Source organism: Trichosurus vulpecula, chromosome 1 (genome assembly GCF_011100635.1).
Source record: "Trichosurus vulpecula isolate mTriVul1 chromosome 1, mTriVul1.pri, whole genome shotgun sequence".
In the NCBI taxonomy this organism is placed as follows: Eukaryota; Metazoa; Chordata; class Mammalia; order Diprotodontia; family Phalangeridae; genus Trichosurus; species Trichosurus vulpecula.
In genome coordinates, this window is record NC_050573.1 from 398,102,572 (window position 1) to 398,122,094 (window position 19,523).

The 19,523-nt window shown below is 39.4% G+C and overlaps 1 protein-coding gene across 2 annotated transcripts in view; it reads right to left on the bottom strand.

Annotated features, from left to right (window-relative positions):
* The window catches only part of ADAMTS12 (ADAM metallopeptidase with thrombospondin type 1 motif 12), a 533,606-nt gene that overhangs the window by 246,811 nt on the left and 267,272 nt on the right, over positions 1-19,523 (bottom strand). For both annotated transcript variants that reach the window (XM_036758046.1, XM_036758037.1), the window contains exons 4-5: positions 15,396-15,592; positions 11,513-11,596 (exon numbers count right to left, since the gene is read on the bottom strand). In XM_036758046.1, coding sequence (XP_036613941.1) covers positions 11,513-11,596; positions 15,396-15,592 — 281 coding nt within the window. The remainder of the gene's footprint in view (positions 1-11,512; positions 11,597-15,395; positions 15,593-19,523) is intronic.

The window sequence follows — 19,523 nt, forward strand, 5'->3', positions numbered from 1 at the left end:
CCTGAGGCAAAGTTTCCAGAATTATCAGGCTTCCTCTTCTTAAATACCAGCCCAGCTCCCCACCTGAGAAAGTGTACAAGGTAGAGATTATGTCAAATACCAAGACAAACTATAGTCAGGTCAAACCACGGAGAGGCACTGTGGAAAGAGTGTGGATTTGGAGTGTGAGGACCCTGGGTTTGAATTCATCTCTTTCACTTTCCACCTGCATGACCTCGGACAAGTTATCCTACCTCTGTAGGAATGTCTTTCCTCATTTGTAAAATGAGGGGGATTGATGGCCTTTAAGGTACCTTGCCACTGAAGATCTAGGATTCCTACCACCCGTTATTGAACCGGGAAATATTTTATTATAGTGTTCAGAATGTTATTAAACCTAACTTTATGTGGCTAGAAAACTGTCTAACTCAGGGAAAAAACTATGTTAGAGGGCAGGCTGACCTCAGAAATGCTCCAGGGAAGCCATAGAGTTGCAAGGAATGCTTAGATCTCACCTACTGATTTGGGGGGGGGTCTATTCAAGTCTTCTTCTCGGTCCACCCAAAGCTTGTGTTTTGGGTTCCCTAAATTAGATTGACTGTCCTTCTGATGGAGAATACCTACTACCTATGCAAGGATGATCAAGCAAGTGTCCTTATGCCCTTGTCCAAACTCTACATAATATAAAAAGACTCAGGGAGGGAGTCACCCCTTCTTTCCAGCTCTCTCCCTCCCAAATGACTTAATAAATTTTTTTCTAAAACTGTTTCAGATTTTGAGATTTGTTCTCATGACTAACAATAGGTTAGTCTCTTTTACCACGTTCCTGATGTGTTCCCCCAATATGTTAGAGAGAACAGAGTAACCAGAAAAGTAGGTCTTGAGTTTGTTCTGCTCCCACAGGAGCAGCAGAAAAATCACTAGATTTGGAGTGAGGATATTTGAATTCAAGTCTTAGTTTGGCCATTTATTACCTGTATGAACTTATCACTTGGCCTTTCTGGGTCTGTTTTCCTGTACTGAAAAATGAACTAGATTGTCTCTAAGGTTCCCTTCCAGCTCCAGATTCCATAGTCTAGTTCTCTTTCCCACATTGCTCTCTTGTACTTCGAACTAAAGAAAAAAAAAGTCCAAAGTGACTCATAGAATCTTAGAAATCTAGTCAAATTCTACTACTTTGCAGATGAGGGAACTGAGACCCAGAGAGGCTAGGTGAGGTGTCCATTGTCATATAGCTAGTTAGCAGCAGAGTCATTCAGTCAACAAGGATTTATTAGGCAATTACTAGGTGGCAGGCACTGTGCCTAAGGGCCCAAAAAAGGTCAAAAATAGGCCCTGTTCTCAAGAAGCACATATTCTAATGAAGGAAACAACATGTAAGGAAATAGGTACTTACAAAGAATATACAAAGGAAGTGGAAGATAATTTTAAAGGAGAAGACTCAAGCAGCTGAAAGTATCAGCAAAGACATCCTTCAAAAAGTGATAATTGACCTGAATCTTGAAGGAAGTTGGGTATTTTAAATCTGTAGAGGTGAGGAGGGAAAGAATTCCAGGTATGGGTGATAGCAAATACAATGGCATGGTCGGGGTGGGGGTGGGGGAGAGAGAAGAGTGGGGAGGTGAATGGGGAAGTAGTGGGGTGGAACACAGAGTGTCACATGGGAGGGACATCATGTATGCCATTGAAGCTGGATTGTAGGGTGCAGTGGAGAAAAGTATAAGACTGGGAAGGTACTGTAACGCTGCATCAGAATCTGACCCTCAGTCAGGGTAACTGTAGAGATTCAGATTTTTCCTCAGGATTCAGTTGGCCTCTGAGGTCATGAACTACGTGCATGCTTCTGACATTTTTCAGAGTTCTGGGAGAAAGATGCAAGAAGGAGAAAGCCATGGCCCAGAGGTTAAAAGGTCAGGTCCCCATCATCTCGCGGGCATGTTGAGTCTTGAAGAATCAAGTACCTAGTATTGAATTTGTGCTTCTCTGCTCTCCCCTTCAATGACCCTGAAAAGAGACAGATATTGCCAGTACAGTGGCAATCATTCTGATTGATGACGTAGCTATGCTGGATCAAGAATGAATGACCTGCAAACATTAAAACCTAGCCGTCCAGTTTGGGTGATATGTCCGTCCCCTGCTCCCCTGAAAACAAATCCTTCCTCCCATGGGTCTGAGCCGAGGAAAAGAGAGCCATCCTTAATTGCAACACCACTCTGGACTTTGTGCTTCCCTTCTCGATGAGCAGGAGTTAATAGAGGAAAGCCCTGCTTCTTTTGGCAGCAAGATATAGCCTGATTCCCCTTCCCTCCCAGCAATTTCTCTGCCACTGTTTATTCTAGTGGTATATAAAATACAGTAGCAGCTGCTAATCTTGGTGTGTGGTTTGCTTCTGGGGAATTATTGACTCTGGAGAAAGCAGACCCAGCCAGTTTCTGGTGTTAGACTGGAAAATGGGGTGGTAGTTGAGCTTTTTTTTTTTACCCTCCTCGGAGATTATCAATCCCAGTAGAGCTACCTGTGACAGATTTCTAAGCAAGCCCAAGGTGATAAGCAGGAAAATTAAAAGCAAAGATTCTAATACAAGCCATCATTCTCTTAGACCACTCCCTCACACTTGTGTGTCTATATGTTTGTGTGTATGTATATATATGCATACATACATATATGTTTGTGTATCTATATATACAGATAGATAGACAGACAGACAGACAGACAGGCAGGCAGACAGGTAGGCAGACAGACAGAAAGATAGATAGGCAGGCCAGCTAGGTGGTACAGTGGATAGAGCACTGGGCTTGGAATCTGGAAGACTCATCTTCATGCCTCAGATACTTACTAGCTATGTGACCCTGGGCAAATCATTTAACCCTGTTTGCTTCAGTTTCCTCATATGTAAAATGAGCTGGAGAAGGAAACAGCAAACCACTCCAGTATCTTTGTCAAGAAAACTCCTAAATGGGGTCACGGAGAGTCAGACACAACTGAAAAATGACTGAACAACAAAAATATAAGTTTATGTGTATATAATACATTAATATTCCGTACATGTATTTTAAATAAATATTATGTAATATATATATGTGTATATTTGTGTGTATATACATATATATGTGTGTGTGTGTGTGTGTGTGTGTATAATAAAATCACATGCTTAAGCCTCAGATCCAAGGATAGAATGGAGATAAAGAAGACTGCATCTCACTGGGCTCTCTGGGTTCCTTTATTCCCATCATCCTAGCCTGCGCTACTTGTGGAGCCCTCTCCTACTCCATGAGTTCAAAATGCCAGAAACATTGCAGTAGTCCAAAAATGCTACAGTAGGAAGGGGCTACGTTGGGAAGAGCTTTAAATTCTAAAAGAAGACTTTATGTATGATCCTGCAAGTAACAGGGAACCACTAGAGTTTACTGAGTAGAGAGATGACATGGCTAGTCCTACACTTTAGGGAAATCATTTTGGCAGCTGAAGGAGGATGGATTTGAGAGAAGGGAGACTTGAGGCAGGAGAACCAATTAGAAGGTTATTGAAATACATAGGTAAGGGGTGATGAAGGCCTGAACAAGGGTGGTCACTATGGGAAGGTAGAGAAAAGGCTGTGTATGAGAGATGTTGCAAAGGCAAAGATGACAACAAATTTGGCAACAGACTGGATATGTGAGATGAGCGAAAGTGAGGAGCGAAGGATGACAGTAAGATTGTAAGCCAAGATGACTGGGAAGATGGTGGGAGACTTGACAATAATAGGGGAGTTTAGAAAAGGGAAGGGCATGGGAGAAGGGGGAGAGGGAGATAATGAGTTATGTTTTGGACATATTAAGTTTGAGATGCCCGTGGGTCAATCAGTTCAAATGGTAATTTGTAATGCAAGACTGGAACTCAGGAGAAGTATGAGGGCTGGATATATAGATCATAGCATCCTATGTATAGAAATTATAATTGAATCCACGGCAGTTACTGAGATCATCAAGTAAGGGAGTGTAAAAAGTCAAGAGAACTAGAACCAATATCTCCTGAATCCAAGTCTAGCTGGCTGGAGTATATTGCTCTAGAAGGTCAGAGGTGAAGTGGAAATGAATGCTTGACTATTATTGCATTTGCGGTATGGAATTTTATTTGGGTTGAAGAGGAAATAAAGAAAACAAGAGAAAAAAGTGTTCAATGTGAGGCCTTGTGTACCATTTCCAGTTCTGCTACTACTTACCTCTGTGACCTTGAACAATACTAATAATAGACTGTTAACAAGACTTTAAAGACTCCACTCTATATCTCCCTACATACATATATGTGTATATACATATATATAATATATACATATATGTGTGCATATGTATACATATATATACATATACATATATAATTTGAGCCTCAATAATCCTGTAAGATAGTAACAGGTGTATTTTTATCCCCTTTATACAGAAGAATAAAGAGAATCTTAGGGAGTTTAAGTAGCTTATCCCTGACTATCCAATTAATAGATTTCAAATATAGGTTTTTTGATTCTGAGTCTGACACTGTATAATAATGTCCCATAGTGACTCAAAAATTGTTCTGGGCCTCAGGCTCTCCATCTTTCTAATGAAAGACTTGGATCAGATGATGCCTAAGATATTTATGATCCATAAGGTGGTAGAAAAAGCTTTAGGCTTAGAACTAGGAGGCTTTTAACCTTATTTGTAACTGTCACTAACTTTTATTAAATCATTAACCTCTGATTCCTCCATTATTAAATGGGAATAACACCTGTGTCTTAGACTAGGTTAATAGGAGGTTCATAACTTATTTCTGAAATTATTTGTCCAAATAAAAGCCAATTTTCTCCACCAACAAAGGTGAAAAACATTCAAACTACAATCTTTTTAAATGCCATTTCCTTCTTGAGAAGTATAATGCTCAAGGAGCAAAACAGGATAGGATATGAACAAATTCTCTGGGGGAATGAAGAAGAATGATAACATGTAGGGTTAATGGCAGCTTGTCCAAGATACCCTCCAGCTTGGAAATCCTATAATCTGAGACTGATGTGTGACGAATCCAAGGAAGTCATCATCAAGTTGGTATTCTCAGTCCTTAGCACAATGTTGAGCTCATAGAAGTTGCTCAGTAAATTTTTACTCCTTGACTGACATTTAAAGCCAAGTTTTAGATAGAAGGAATTAATAATGACCTGTTGATTGAATCAATTAGAAAAGGTAAAGAACTTAGAAGTACTAATGGGAGATTGTCACAATTATCCAGACTCATTAGTTAAACACCAATGTAGAAGAATGCTGATGATGCTTTTTAGAAACAGTTTTATTTGGATTGGTCAAAAACAGGATTAAAAAAAACAGGACAAAAATGTGAGCGTTGAAAAGAACCTTAGAGATAATTTGGTCTATCCCCCTCTTTTTGCAGATAAAGAAACTGAGCCTCAGAGGTGAACTAACTTGCCCAAGGTCATCCAGGTAGTGAGTGGCTGAGCTGAGGCTGAAATCCACATCAAATTCTATGTTGAGAAATCTTTCCATTATTTTGAGCTGCCATTTACGCACACAGTTCTCTTGCTCTGTCTCGATCTTTATCTATTACATTATTTTAGCATTAGAACTGTTGCCAATAACTGTTGTAAGAATTGTCACCTTGACAAGGAGGTGAAGAGGTGGGGGAGATGTTTGTTGTGAATCAAGAAAATGAAAATTGATCATTGAATGGACAGCAGTTCTCCAAAAGGATGCCTCTGCTGTAAAATTCTGAGCCTCACATCACTGAGATTTAATTAAAAAAAAACCTAGGTGAGAATGGTGTTTGCCAAGCACTGTCATCATTCTGGAGATGCGAATTTAAAGATCTTATTATGAAGTCTTTCTGTTTTTGCATTGACTTTATTTTTTTTTAATTTTAGAAAAATGGTTTTGCATGGAAAAACAACCCCAGGTGAGTGTATTAGGGAAGTAGTGGTGAGCCAGAGTCATCCCATCCACACCAAGCTGGCTATCTTTCCACTCTATCCTAATGAGGCTGCTTCTTTCTTTTCCTACATCTTCCAAGCCAGGAGACTCAGAGAGGCCTGATCCTGAGGAGCCATACAGCAGTACCCTGACTCAAGGGTCTTGAGAGTGCTTCATTGGGTGAAGGTTTTCTTGACAAAAAGCCCTTGCCCAACATTTCTTCCTTGTCCATTCCTAACACCTTCTGGGTTTTATCTGTAACATTGCACTGCTATCCATTCTCTTCTGCTTGTAATTTTTCAAACTGGATCTCCCAGGCACATTTCAAATTCAATGTGTTCAAAACTCAATTTTAAAGTTATGAGCAACTAGGTGATTTAGGAGATAAAGTACTGGACTCAGAATCACAAGACCTGGGTTAGAATCCCACCTCTGATACTTACTAGCGATATGATCCCATATGAGTCACTTCAATTTTCAATTTTCTTACTTGTAAAATGAGGGAATAAAAGAATCTCTAATGGCCTTTCCAGCTCTGAGTCTAGAATTGGTCCTATAATAAATCTCTGACTCCTACTTTTTTATCGTGAACTTTACAGATATCAAATATAATCATTTCCACATATGAAGAACAGAAAAAGAGAAATATATATGAAACCCTGAATCAATAATATACAGCTTGGTTTTTAACTATATAATAAATTTAATACTTCTCTCTCACCCCACTTAGCTCAGTATTTACCAAGTCCTATTGTTTCTACTTCTATAATTTTTCTTTCATCAGTCCCCTCCTTTCCATAACCATCCTAAGTCAGGCCCACATTTATTGTCATCCAGACTATTAGAATCACATCCTAACGGTTCATTCTACCCACAGCTAGGTATCCTAGTGGATAGAGCACTGTCAGAAGACTGATGTTCAAATTTGGTCTTAGACACTTTCTAGCTATGTAACCCCAAGCAAGTCACTGAACCTCTCCCTGCCTCAGTTTCGGCAACTGTAAAATGAAAATAATGGTACCTTCCAGAATTGTTGTGGAGATCAAATGGGATAATATTTGTAAAGCACTTAACATAATTCCTGGGACATAAGTAGGAGCTTAATAAATGTTTATTAATTCCCCTTTAGTCTTTGTATCCTCAGTGCTTACCACAATGCCTGGAACCTTGGAGGTGCTTAATAAATGCTTATTCCTCCTACTTATAGTTTCTTCCCGGGGTAAGCACTAGTACAACAGCAAGAGCATTGGATTGAGTAGCCCAAGATCTACATTTGAATCTTGGTTCTATCACTTATTACTAGTGATGTTGGACAAATTATTTAACTTCTCTGGACCTCAGTTTCCACTTATGTAAAATAAAGGGAATCTTCTTTTAGCTCTTTCGTCATAAATCTAGGATTTATGATCTTATGATGCTATGATTTTTCTCCAATCCATATTCCACTGGTACCCAGGTAATCTCCCAAATGTGCCGTTATGATCACATCTCTTATGCTTCTCCTACCATATTGCATTGGTCCCCAGTGACCTTCAGAAGGCAGTATGATCAGACTCCAACAGCTGAAGCATTTCTTATCAAATATATTATCAACTCCTGACTGTAACGTTAAAAGTCCTCCACAACCTTGCTCTAATCTACCTATCTAGTCTTATTATTCCCTTACTCTTCCCTTTTATACATTCTCTGTTCTTGCCAAATCAGGCTATTGTTCTTATTCCCAATCCTAGTCTGTCTCTATGTCTTTTCTCACCCTTTCTCTCATGATTAGAGTGGACTTTCTATCTCATCTCAAAATTCCTTCTCTCTGTGCCCAACTCTTATACCACCTTCGCTGTGATATCTTCCCTGCCTTAATTCCTGGTGCCATCCTCTACCCCAAGTGAAAGCTCTCTCTCAAATATCAGAGCCAGTTCTTTGCACTTGTCTCATCGTTCCTTAAATCCTATTTAATTGTGTAGGTGTCCACTCCCTTGTCCCTCCTTAGATTATAAGCTCCTTGAGAGCAGGGCCTTTGTCATATCTATCATGATATCCTCTGAGCCTAGACTAGTGTCTTGCATATAGAAGGCACTTACTACAGTAAATGATTGTTGAGTTTAATTTCTCCCGCTAAAGAAAGTCTATACTCTTTGCCTTGCTTTCTTGCTGGCTAGGCACCCCACACACCTTGGCAGCTCCTTTTCCATTTCACAAACTCATCTAGAGCTTCTGAGGTTCAATCTCACTTTATGTGTTTTCCATGTTGATCTAATTCACAATTATAATTTAGTTACGTGCTTAAAAAAATTGGACTATTTACAAGACCAGATGACTCACCAATTCCCAAACTTGCCCTGTACTTTCCTACTTAAACTGCCTTTGCTCACAACCAGGACTTGGAGTGATCTCCTTGCCTACATCTACCTGTGGAACTCCTATTTGAGGGGGCCCAGCTCAAATGCCACCTCCTCCATGAAGGTTTCACTTATTCTCCTAGCTGGAAGTGATCTTTCCCTCCCCTTAAATCCTATAGTACTTATCTGTACCTCTTTTCTGTATTTATCATATTCTGCCTTACATTATTGTGATTGGTGTACTAGAGCAGGGACTATATCTTAAATCAGAGGATCTTAACCTGAGGAAGTACGGAAACTTATTATTTTTATTGTTTATTGTTGATCACATTATGTTAATGTTTATTATTTCTAATACTCATAAATGCATTTCAATACAATTAGTTTCTTTTGTTGTCCTGTATATGTTATGCATTTGGAAACATTTTGATAAGTAGTCCATAGGCTTCTACCAGAATTCCAAAGGGATTAATGACCTAAAAAAAGGTCAAGAAGTTCTCCTTAAATATTTGTATATCCCTCAGTGACTAGAACAGTAAGTCTTACATATTAGAAGTGCTTAATAAGTATATGTGGAACAAACAAGTGAATTAAGTAAATATGGAAGGCACCTACAAGTTTTTTCATGAACAGAAGGCAAAATAGGCTTAGGAAGGAACCAGCTTCCAGAGGTAATTCAAGCTTCAGAGGAGACTTCCGACTCACTGTTCAGGAAAACCCCCTAGACCTTCAAAACACTGCTTGATCTACAAAGGAACCCAGTGTGCTGGGTTGGTCTAGTATCAGTTCTAAACTTTTCTCACTGTCCTCAAGGCCCTACTGCACACCCATCTTGTTCATGCTTAGTATATGATCTGTGTGGATTTTTTAAAACTGTATGGTTGAAATTGAATGTGTCTGATATGAATGCTCTGAATTTTCCTCTCAGGCCACCCCCTAGCACTGAAGAGTCACAAGGTGCTCTTCTCCCATAGTTTGCCAATTACCCTTTCCCCTTCTCTTTTCCTGGTTGAACACTGATCCTCCCCCTCCCTCTACCAATCTCTAGTTCTATGGGAAAGGATCCAGAATCTCCAAACCACTCAGACTCCCAGACCAACCCCTTCCCTTCCCAAAGGCAGTTGGCTGGGCGCTTCTGAGTTCCCCTACTCTGTTGAGCAGACATGGCTACTTACACTGCTTGAGTTAGTAGGGAGTCACTAACTACCATTGTTTGGTAAGATGGAGGACCACCAGGTTTTACCGTTTCTACTTCTACTTTGTCCTCCAGACCACCACCATACATTGCCATCTGAGTTGCTGACACACCCTTAGGACATTTAGGCCTTTCCATCCATACTTCCTATGTGTTATCAATCCCAATTAGAATTTGAGCACCTTAAGAAGAATAACTTTCTTCTTTTTCCTATTCTTATTCCCAGCATTATGTGAGGTACATAGTAAGCCCCCAGGAAGTGCTTTTTCATTCATTTATTTATACATGCATTCAAAGAATTGTAGAGGTAACCTCAAAAGTCTGTTAGTCAATTAGTCCAACTTATACCTGACCATAAACTGCTTCCACAATATCTCTAGCAAACAACCATACAACCTCTCTCTGAAGACCTCAAGTAATGGGGAATGTCCCCGCAAAATTATCTCCTCTCTAGGCTAAGTATTTTCCAGTATTTTTAAACTGAAACTCAAATGACACAGATTCCAGACTTCTCACCATCTTGTCTACCCTCCTCCAGAAAACCCCCAACTTGTCAATGACCTTCATAAAATGTAGTATCTACAATTGCATGAAACCCTTGCAAATGTCATCTTACCTGGGCAGAAGAGAAGGTAACTGTCAACTCCCTCATTATGGGCTTGATGCCTTTTTTGTTTGGACTGCTTTTATTTTGTTTATTGGAGGGGGGCAGTTCTGTGTATGTCACACAACAGGTGCCTAATAAATGCTTGTTGAAAAATTGATTTCATTAGTACTATAGGGAATATGAGGAAGAAACTTTATTTCCCATTACAGATTGGCACCTGTTCTACAACTTATAGTCTTAATTGTCTAGGGCACCAAGAGGTTAAGTGATTAACCAAGGGTCACACAGCTGGTAGGTGTATGAAATAGGGCTTGAACAGGAGTTTTTCTGACTACAAGGCCTGCTCTATATCCATTAGGCTAGTTGTGTCAAACTCAAAAAGAAATGGATTCCTTTAGGCCACATATCGACTTAGAAAACCACAAATTAACCTTATCTGTTTTATTGTATTTGTATTTATTTAAATATTTTCCAATTACATTTTAATCTGGTTCAGCCACACCTGGAAAGTTCCATGCATGTAGCATTCAGGGTACTTGTTTGACACCTCTGCACTAAACTATGCTGCCTTCACTAATGCAAAATCAGGAGAATGTTTTTTTTTTAACTAATTGATATTGACATTGAAATCCAGCTAGCCCTTCTGATATTTTTGTCATGAGCTATTGTCTAGCTGTTCACCAAGGTATAGAACTGTACATTTATCCCCATTAAATTACCCTCTTTATCTCCATTAAATCTTTTGAAATTTGGTTTGCTGTTCTTTTGGAGGCAGCTGGTAGGACAGTTAATAGAGCCTTGAGCCTGGAGTCAGGAAGACTTGAGTTCAAATATAGACTCAGACACTTACTGGCTGTGTGACTCAGGGCAAGTCATTTAACCTCTACCACAGCATGTTGTTTGAACCCGTAGAGAGGCAATGGATCACCATGAAGAAATCCCGAATTTGGAGGCATAAGACCTGAGTTTGGATCCTGACTCTGTCACTTAACTTTGAACTAAAGCACATCACCTAATGTTCCTGATCTTTGGTTTCTTCATCAACAAAATGGAGGGGCTTCATTGGATGTCCCCTAAGGTCCCTCCCAGCTAGAGATGTGTGTTTCTCTAATGTTATAATTATATATCATAATATATAATTGTGATATACAAGTATATGATATAATATATAATTATATTATACTGTAATTATAACATAACAATATATAATTATATATTGCAATGTGATCATGATACATGATTACATAATAATATGTCACTAATTTTCCTGGGATAGATAGTTCTGTGTTGTTAGTTTTTTGTTTATTTTTCCTTTCCAGTATCAGTCTGAACACTCTACTGCTACATCTAATGCCTGTCCTACTATGCATGTCCCACCTAGATTGGTTTGTTCCATGCCACTAGACTTCCCCAGTCATTCCCCCTGTCATCTGCCCAAAGTAAGGGGTAATGAAAAACACACTCTTACCTCTTCTTCTTCTAGTAGAATGAGCCGGACCACTACAATATGGATGGCATTGCCAATGCTTGGATTATGGAATAATCCAGTGACCTACAATCCAGAGGAAGGACATTAATTGTAGCTCAAGTTCAACAAATAACTTTAGAAAGGAAAATATGCAAATCAATTCTGATGATGTTCACCTAGGAACCTTTTCCATACTGTCAGAGAACTGGATGATGCAGTGTGTCATGAGAAGGAGTGAGATATGATAATGGCATATTTGACTCTGTGGATGAATAATATATCTAAAGTCCAACCTTTACTTGGTAAAGGATGGCAGGCTTAGGAACAGCTGCCCTTTCTCTTTTAGTCCTTTCTTGACTCAATTTATTCCTCCTTTCACTGTTAGCCACTTGAAAGGATGAGCCCTGGCTGATCTAATGTTCTACTTTACTTTAACATACTGCCTTTGTGAGAGACATGCCTGCCATCCAAACCTGCTAGCCTCCCGGAGGATGTGTATGCAGGTCTTGAGATAGGTTTTTACTCCTTTGTTTATTGGGATACTTGTAAACAAGCAGTGTTCCTCTCAACAAAACTTTTGGCTGCAAACAGGGGTTTATTAGGAACCAAATGGCAAAAAAGTTTGGTTCTCTTGTGTCTTTTCCATATTCTATGATTTGCATGATTTTGCATAGGATCTTGGGCATGGTAGATTTTTTTTTTTAAAATAGTAAACTCTTAATGTGATCATAGATTTAGAACTGGAAGGGACATTTTGGTCATAACTGTGCAAATGAGGAAACCAACATTCAGGTCAGAAACAGGGTGGGTCAGATTGGGGACCATAAGATGTAGAAACCAGCAGATTCACTAGGGAAGGTGAGAAAGTAAGAGGGTGGGAGGTTTAGGAGGCTGGGAGTGTGGGACTGATGCCAGCAGCAAGCAGGAAGTTCAGCCAAGAAATCAATTGGCATTGTGGAGATACAGTGGCAGGTCACGAGGCCAAGGCATCATAGATTTAGAACTAGAAATAACCTTAGAGATCATCCAGGCCAATGTTCCTCAATTTAAAAATGAATGAAAAATACTGAAACCTAGAGAGGAGAAGAGACCGTTTGGGGTAACACAATAAGTATTTGAAGTAGGATTATAACCCAGATCCTTTGACTCCAAATTCAATGTTCTTTCTACTGACCTACACTGCCTTCCACACACTGTACCACAAGTAGAGGTCTTGGAAGGCAGATGGTCTGGGAGCATATAGCAGAGACTCAGCCATATGAACAAAGATTCAGGGACAGGATGAGTGAAGGGAGAAAGGTAGGATTTTAGTCCCAAAGAAGGTAAAGTTCCAAGCACAGCATCAAGGAAGGGCCTCAGAGTTAAGACAGCAATCTAAAGCAGGGCCTCAGTCATTTTGAACAAAGCAAGAAAAACATGGGTTCTAGAAACAAATCTCAACATCAGAACAGTATTAGAAACAAGGCTAGTGATGCTGAGCTGATGGCCCATAGGGTTGATTCCACAGTCTGACATGGGACTAAACCCGAATCCAGGATTTACACTGGCCCCAGCTGTGAGGACAAGATGGCAGCAGGGACTGGGAACCAAAAGGTGATTCAGGTTGTATCCCAATTCTCTATAGTAAACCAGAGAGTATATGCATAGCTAACTATTTTGTATGGTAGGAAGAGCAGAAGGAATATGGCTAAGAAGGGGAGGGGGTGGAGCAAGAGGACCAACAAGTGCAGAAATTAGTCTACAGAAAGGATGTGACTGAACTGCCAATGATATAAAGATGTCTGGCTCACCATCCTGTAGTCCACTGAGATTTCTCCTGGAACCCAACCAATTCAACCCAGTCTGTGAGCCAGTCGACAGGCAGGGAATGTATATGTGAGCATCACTTAAGCTATGTCTCATTCATCTGACTCATATAGCTCACAACGAAGCATTTGTCTGGAATGATTTGTTTTCTTTGAGTTTTTGGTGGAAAAGCAGGACAAAAAAACTGTTTGGAAAACTGGGGAGGGAAAGGGGGCAAATTGAACATCAGTCTGGAAGAAATTAGAAGAAGAGTTTGTTCTGGAATTTATCAAATTAGTCTGCCCCTTGCACTAAGGAAGGAACATGTGTTCTCCAGAAGCCTGAGGGAAAAGGAGACTAATGGCCATGATTTCTCTTGTAAGATGCTTTCCTAGAAGCATAATTTTCCTGCTGAGAGATATGTAAGATGGAGTGAGAGGGCGAATTGTGTCTAACCACTCCATACCATCTCCATTTTGCATATTCAGGGCATCCTTCCTGGAGCTCACAATAGTCTAGCCACATATAAATTCCAAGATAACTGAGCTCTTGATGGTGAGAACATGAAAGTATCATGGTATCTCCCGAATCCACAGAGGCAAGATTATGTTAAATTCAAATAACCATGCCCCTTCCAGAATGTGCATTGGCACTGTTTCTACAAAAACGCCAGAACTTGAGAAGATTTTCAATTTTTAATTACTTTCTATCAAACAGGTGAACAAAGATGATGCTTTCTTACCTAAATCTTCACTCGTTTTTAATATGAACTGCTTAAGGTGAAATGTCTGACATGCCCCTGCCATTTTTCTTCTTTTTACTTTTTTTCATTTTAGGAAACAAAGATTTTAAAGATTTGGTCCAACCTCTACTTGGATAAGAATCCCCTCTATAATATCCCTGAGAAGTGGTCATCTAGCTTTTGTTTAAAGGAGAGCCCACCACCTACCATGGCAGCCAATGCCACTTCGGGGGAATCAAACTTCTAGGAAGATTTTTTCCTTATATTAAACCTACCCATGACCAAGGCTTTGATTTGCTCTGAGAAAATTAATTGATTTAACTAGATTTGGGCTGTGAGGCTTTTCTGTTTGTCCATTTTTGGTTGGTTTACTTGTTTAGGAGCCATCAGTTTTGATCCTTTCTCTAACCCTAATTCCAAGCTACATGTTTGGCCTTAAAAAAGTATGTGTGTGTGTGTGTGGGGAGGGTTTTGAACTTTGGTTGCCATGGTCAATTAAAGTGGTCCTTTGATGACAGACACACAGTTCATCATTAGACCCAAAGTCAAAGCTTTTTAGTCTTGGTAGGACCTATAAGACCTTGTGCTCTGCATTGCCTCTGAGAACCAAGGTCAATTTCAGGTGCTACTAAGGGATCAGAGAAACACTAAGGTGTATATATACTGCACATAACCTGTTTCAAGGCAAAAAGTAACTGCACCAGAGAGATCATCAATCTTTTGAAACACTTCGCTCTTATTTTTTTCGCACCTATAAAACTCAGAACTAGAGAAAAATACCAAAAAAGGAACATTTGCAAACATTTATTTCTGTCTTGATATTTTGATACTTTGATCTTTCTCAGCTTCTAGGTCTCTCCCTAACTAACTTGTACTTATTTATATTTATTCATATTCATTTATATTTATACATAATATACGTGTATATATGTAGATATGTGTATATATTTATGTATGTGTATGTATCTCTATCTATCTATCTATCTATGTATCTAAACTATTGCATCCTGGAAAGTAGGAGTTGCTTTATTTTTTTGTCTTTGTATTCTTAATGCCTAGCAGAGTACCTGGCATATAGCAGACACTTTTATCAGATTCTTGTTGCTTGGTGGATTACTTTGACATATTTGTGCATGTATGTAGTTTCTTTTCTCAACTTAACACACTATAGAAATACCAAAGAAACATTTCTTACAAATCTCATTTTCAAGAGGAAAACGATCTTATTTTGAAGTTTCTCTTCACTCACCAGTACTTCAGAGTGATATTCTAAGTCCAACCATTAAAAAAGGAACTAAAACATGACCTTTCTCACTTTTTAACAAAAAGTATTTCCAACTATATTTATCAACGTACCATGTTCATGATAGTGAGGATGTAAGACTCTACACTGTCACTTCCATGGTATTCAATCATCTTTGTATCCGCTACTACCAGAGTCTCCACCCATCGTTCTTTGCTGATGGATCTCCGAGAGAGTCTTTTCCTTGACACATTGTTTCTCTCCCACCTTTCTCGTTGTTGTTCTTGCTGTTGGAAAATGGTACGACTATCTGAATGTGGAACAAAACATAAAAGATTTGATCATCTTTTGGATTCATTGTTTATTTGTGTTTATAAAGATGCTAGTATACGAATACAATATTGTATAAAAGAAATGTTCTTCTCTTCCCAAAGGGCTATAAAAATGTGCATATCCATTGACCCAGCAATACCACTTCTAGGTCTGTATCCCAAAGAGATCTACAAGGGGGAAAAGGACCCATATGTTCAAGGATATTTATAGCAGCTCTTTTTGTGGTGGCAAAGAATTGGAAATCAAGGGGATGCCCATCAATTGGGGAATGGCTAAACAAGTTGTTGTGTATGAATGTAATGGAATACTATTGTGCTATAAGAAATGTGGAGCAGATGGACTTCATAATAACCTGGAAAGACTTACATGATCTGATACTGAGTGAGGGGGGTAGAAGCAGGAGAGCATTATACATGATTACAGACACAATGGTATCTCTGATCACTACCTTCGATAGACTGGGCTCTTCTCATCAATGCAAGGTTCAAAGACAGCTCCAAAAGGCTTATGATGGAAAAAGTGATTCACATACAAAGAATTACAGTCAAAATGCAGATTGAAGCAAACTATTTGCTCTCTCTTTTTTTGTTTTTGTTTTTGTTTCTGTTTTGTTTCTTCTTTCCCATGGTTCATTCCATTGGTTATACTTCTTTGCAACTTGAATATTGTGAAAATATGTTTGGTGTGAAGTCCTCATAGGGGCTGACCACACACAACATGCTCTGCCTGTTGGCAATCCACATGGATGCTAGGTGTAACTGCTTCTGGAAATGCATGATATAGGACTTAGAGCTCTTTACATCCCTGATTCAGAACATAAACAGGTATCCTATTGGCTTAGAATGACAAGAGAGTCTATTATTCATTTGGATGCTGAGCAAGAACTGAGGATGTACACAAAACAGGTTCAAAAAGCTGAAATCACTCTTTCTTCCCTAGGGGCAAGTATGAAAAGAAAGGGGAGCGCCCTCAGGCCCTCTCTCTTACCTGACCACCATATAGAACCTATATCGGATTACATGCTGTCTTGGGTGGGGAGGGGGGAGAAGAGGAAAGGGGAGAAAATTTGAAAATCAAAAACTTGAGGAACTGAATGTTGTAAACTAAAACTAAAAATAAATTAATTTATAAAAAAAGAAATGTTCTTATATAAACGCACGTGTGTGTGTATCTGTGTATGTATATACATTAAGTATGTACATTTATCTCCACCTGGAAAGTAGAAAATGAATTATAGAATCAGAAGAAATACAATTACATCCCAATGAATGATACTAAGTATCACTGACACTCACTCTGAATTAAAATTCAAGGCCAGTATGATGCTGTTAGACAAGAATGTCGCAATCGTCAACACTTTGAAAAATGCTTTGCTTTTATCATCATGTTGACCAGGGAGTTGAATCTTGGTTCTACTTCTAACCAGTCCTGTAGATCCTGATTTGCTATTTCCTCAACATTAAAATAGGGTTGATACTTTTCCCACCTTTAGAGCAAAACTAGTTTTCATCTTTTTCCAAAATGTAATAATGTGGGGGAGGGGTGACATTTGTTGTTAGGAAGGATGTTGTGAAGAAAACTGAGTATATGAAACAGTGCACATACAGAACCAAAGTGAATCTGAACCTTAATGTCAAGGGCAGTGATGATCATCACCAAAGGGGCAAAACCTAGTCTTGATCAAGACAGATTTTTTTAAAGAAAAGATCCACAGTTTAAAAAGAAATGCTGATCATAATCTGCAAAATTAAGAAGGGTATGGAAGGGTGAACATGGACCCAAAATCCCAGTGCAGCCATATTGGGGAACATTCTCTGAAGCTTATAAAAGTGGTGATTTAGATAAAGTAAAAGCAAATACTGCTTCATATAGCAGTGCAAAAACACCATATTCCAAAAAGCTGAAAAGGGTGAAAATATAAACAGATGAAAAATATCACATCAATTCATGAATATGATTTACTAAACAAAAATAGATTTAATTCAATCAAATTCTACAAACATCTCCAGTCTCACCATCCTCCTTAACCAGCACTGCCCTGGGCAGAACACTGGGTTTCCAGATCCTAGAGGGCTTCATCCTTTCATCTCTGGGAGCTCTCACTATGGGGGCTACTCCAGGTTCAAATACAAAACCCTCTGCTTGGCTTTTAAAGTCGTTCATAATCCGATACTTTCCTAACTTCCAGTGTTCTCAAACTTTACTCCCCTTCATGTACCCTTTGATCCAGTGACACTGGCATCCTTCTGGTCTCTGAACACTGTATGCCATCTCCCAACTCTTGAGAGTTTTTCATTGGCTATCTCCCATGCCAGGAGCGCTCTCCCTCCTTATCTCAGTCTCCTGACTTCCCCAGATCCCTTCAAGTCTCAAAATTCCACATTCTGTAATAAGCCTTTCCTGGCATCTTCCCTCTGAGACCACCCTCAATTTATCTTGTTTGAATGTGGTTACTGTATGTCATTTCTCTCATTAGATTGTGAGCTCCTCGAGGGCAAAGGATATTTTAAATAATTTTTTTGCCTTTTTTTCCTCTTATTCCCAAAACTTAGCACAGTGCCTAGTACATAGGTTTTGTTGTTGTTGTTATTCAATCATATCTGACCCTCCATGACCCCACTTGAGATTTTCTTGGCCGAGGAATTTCCTTCTCCAGCTCATTTTATAGATGAGGAAACTGAGGCAAACAGGGTTAAGTGACTTGCCAGAAGTTACACAGCTAGTTAAGTGTCTATGGCTGGATTTGAACTGGAGTCTTACTGACTCAAGCCTGGCACGTTATTTACTGTAGCACCAAGCTGCCTCTGGCTCCTAGTAGGCAGGTAACAAATGCTAGCTTCCTGATTAACAAGGTGTGTCAGTAAGGCAATAACAATATAGATGATAATTGTCAAAATGCCTGTGTGGTTCTGTATCGCAGAATATACAAGACTCTCCACATAGAAGACAGAAGAAGTAAACCATTTATTCAGACACCAGTGAACCATATCCCATAAGCCATCTGCCCAATCCATCATAGCAGCGAAGCATTCGATACATAATATCACAGCATGTAGCCTCGCCATCCCAAAACCTCTCCGACATCCTGCTGGGGCCTTCCCCCAGGTGTACTCACAGCACAGCTGTACTCTGTACACTATACTGTATTCACAGTACAGCTACCACAATCTGCTCAGCTATCACAGTTGACTTTCTTTACCTCCGCTCTAACTATCATGACGGCCATTAACAGCCATAATGGCTCTCTCTCAGCATTTCCAGTGACACAACTTCCTTTTGCTGTCAGTAAGCTCCTCCCATCACATGTGACTTAGGCTGCCTGTGATGTCAGCAGGTCAAATGGACTATTGATGGGTGGGAAAGATCTTCAAATTTAAATTGCTATTACACAGGGCCATCTATTTGCCTAAGTAATTAATAACACCTTACCCCTACTTTATCCCTTGGGAAGCCATAATCTATCACCATTGCCATTGTTACTAAGAGTTGCATGTTAGTCACCTCCCCTATGCCTTACAATCACCAACTTTGTGATTTCACAAACCAAAAGAGTCCTCCCTGCTCATCACTCCTCTCCCTGAGTTATTGCCCCCATTAGAATAGAAGTTCCTTGTGATCATGAACTGGTTCATTTTTTATTAGCATCTCCATGGCTTAGCATTGTACTGGACACAGAGGAGTAATTTTTTTTCCATTTAATCATTCACCATTCTAGGCACTGGAGAAAGAACGATAAAAACAAAATAGCCCCTGACCTCAAGGAGTTTACATTAAACTGCAGGGGAATGCAATATAAATACAGAAAAGAACATGGTAGTGAGTAAATAAGAAGAGAGAAAATAACTGGAGTTAGTGGAAGAGGGAGAGAGCATTAATAGATGGGGGATAAGAAAACTTCAGAGAGGCAG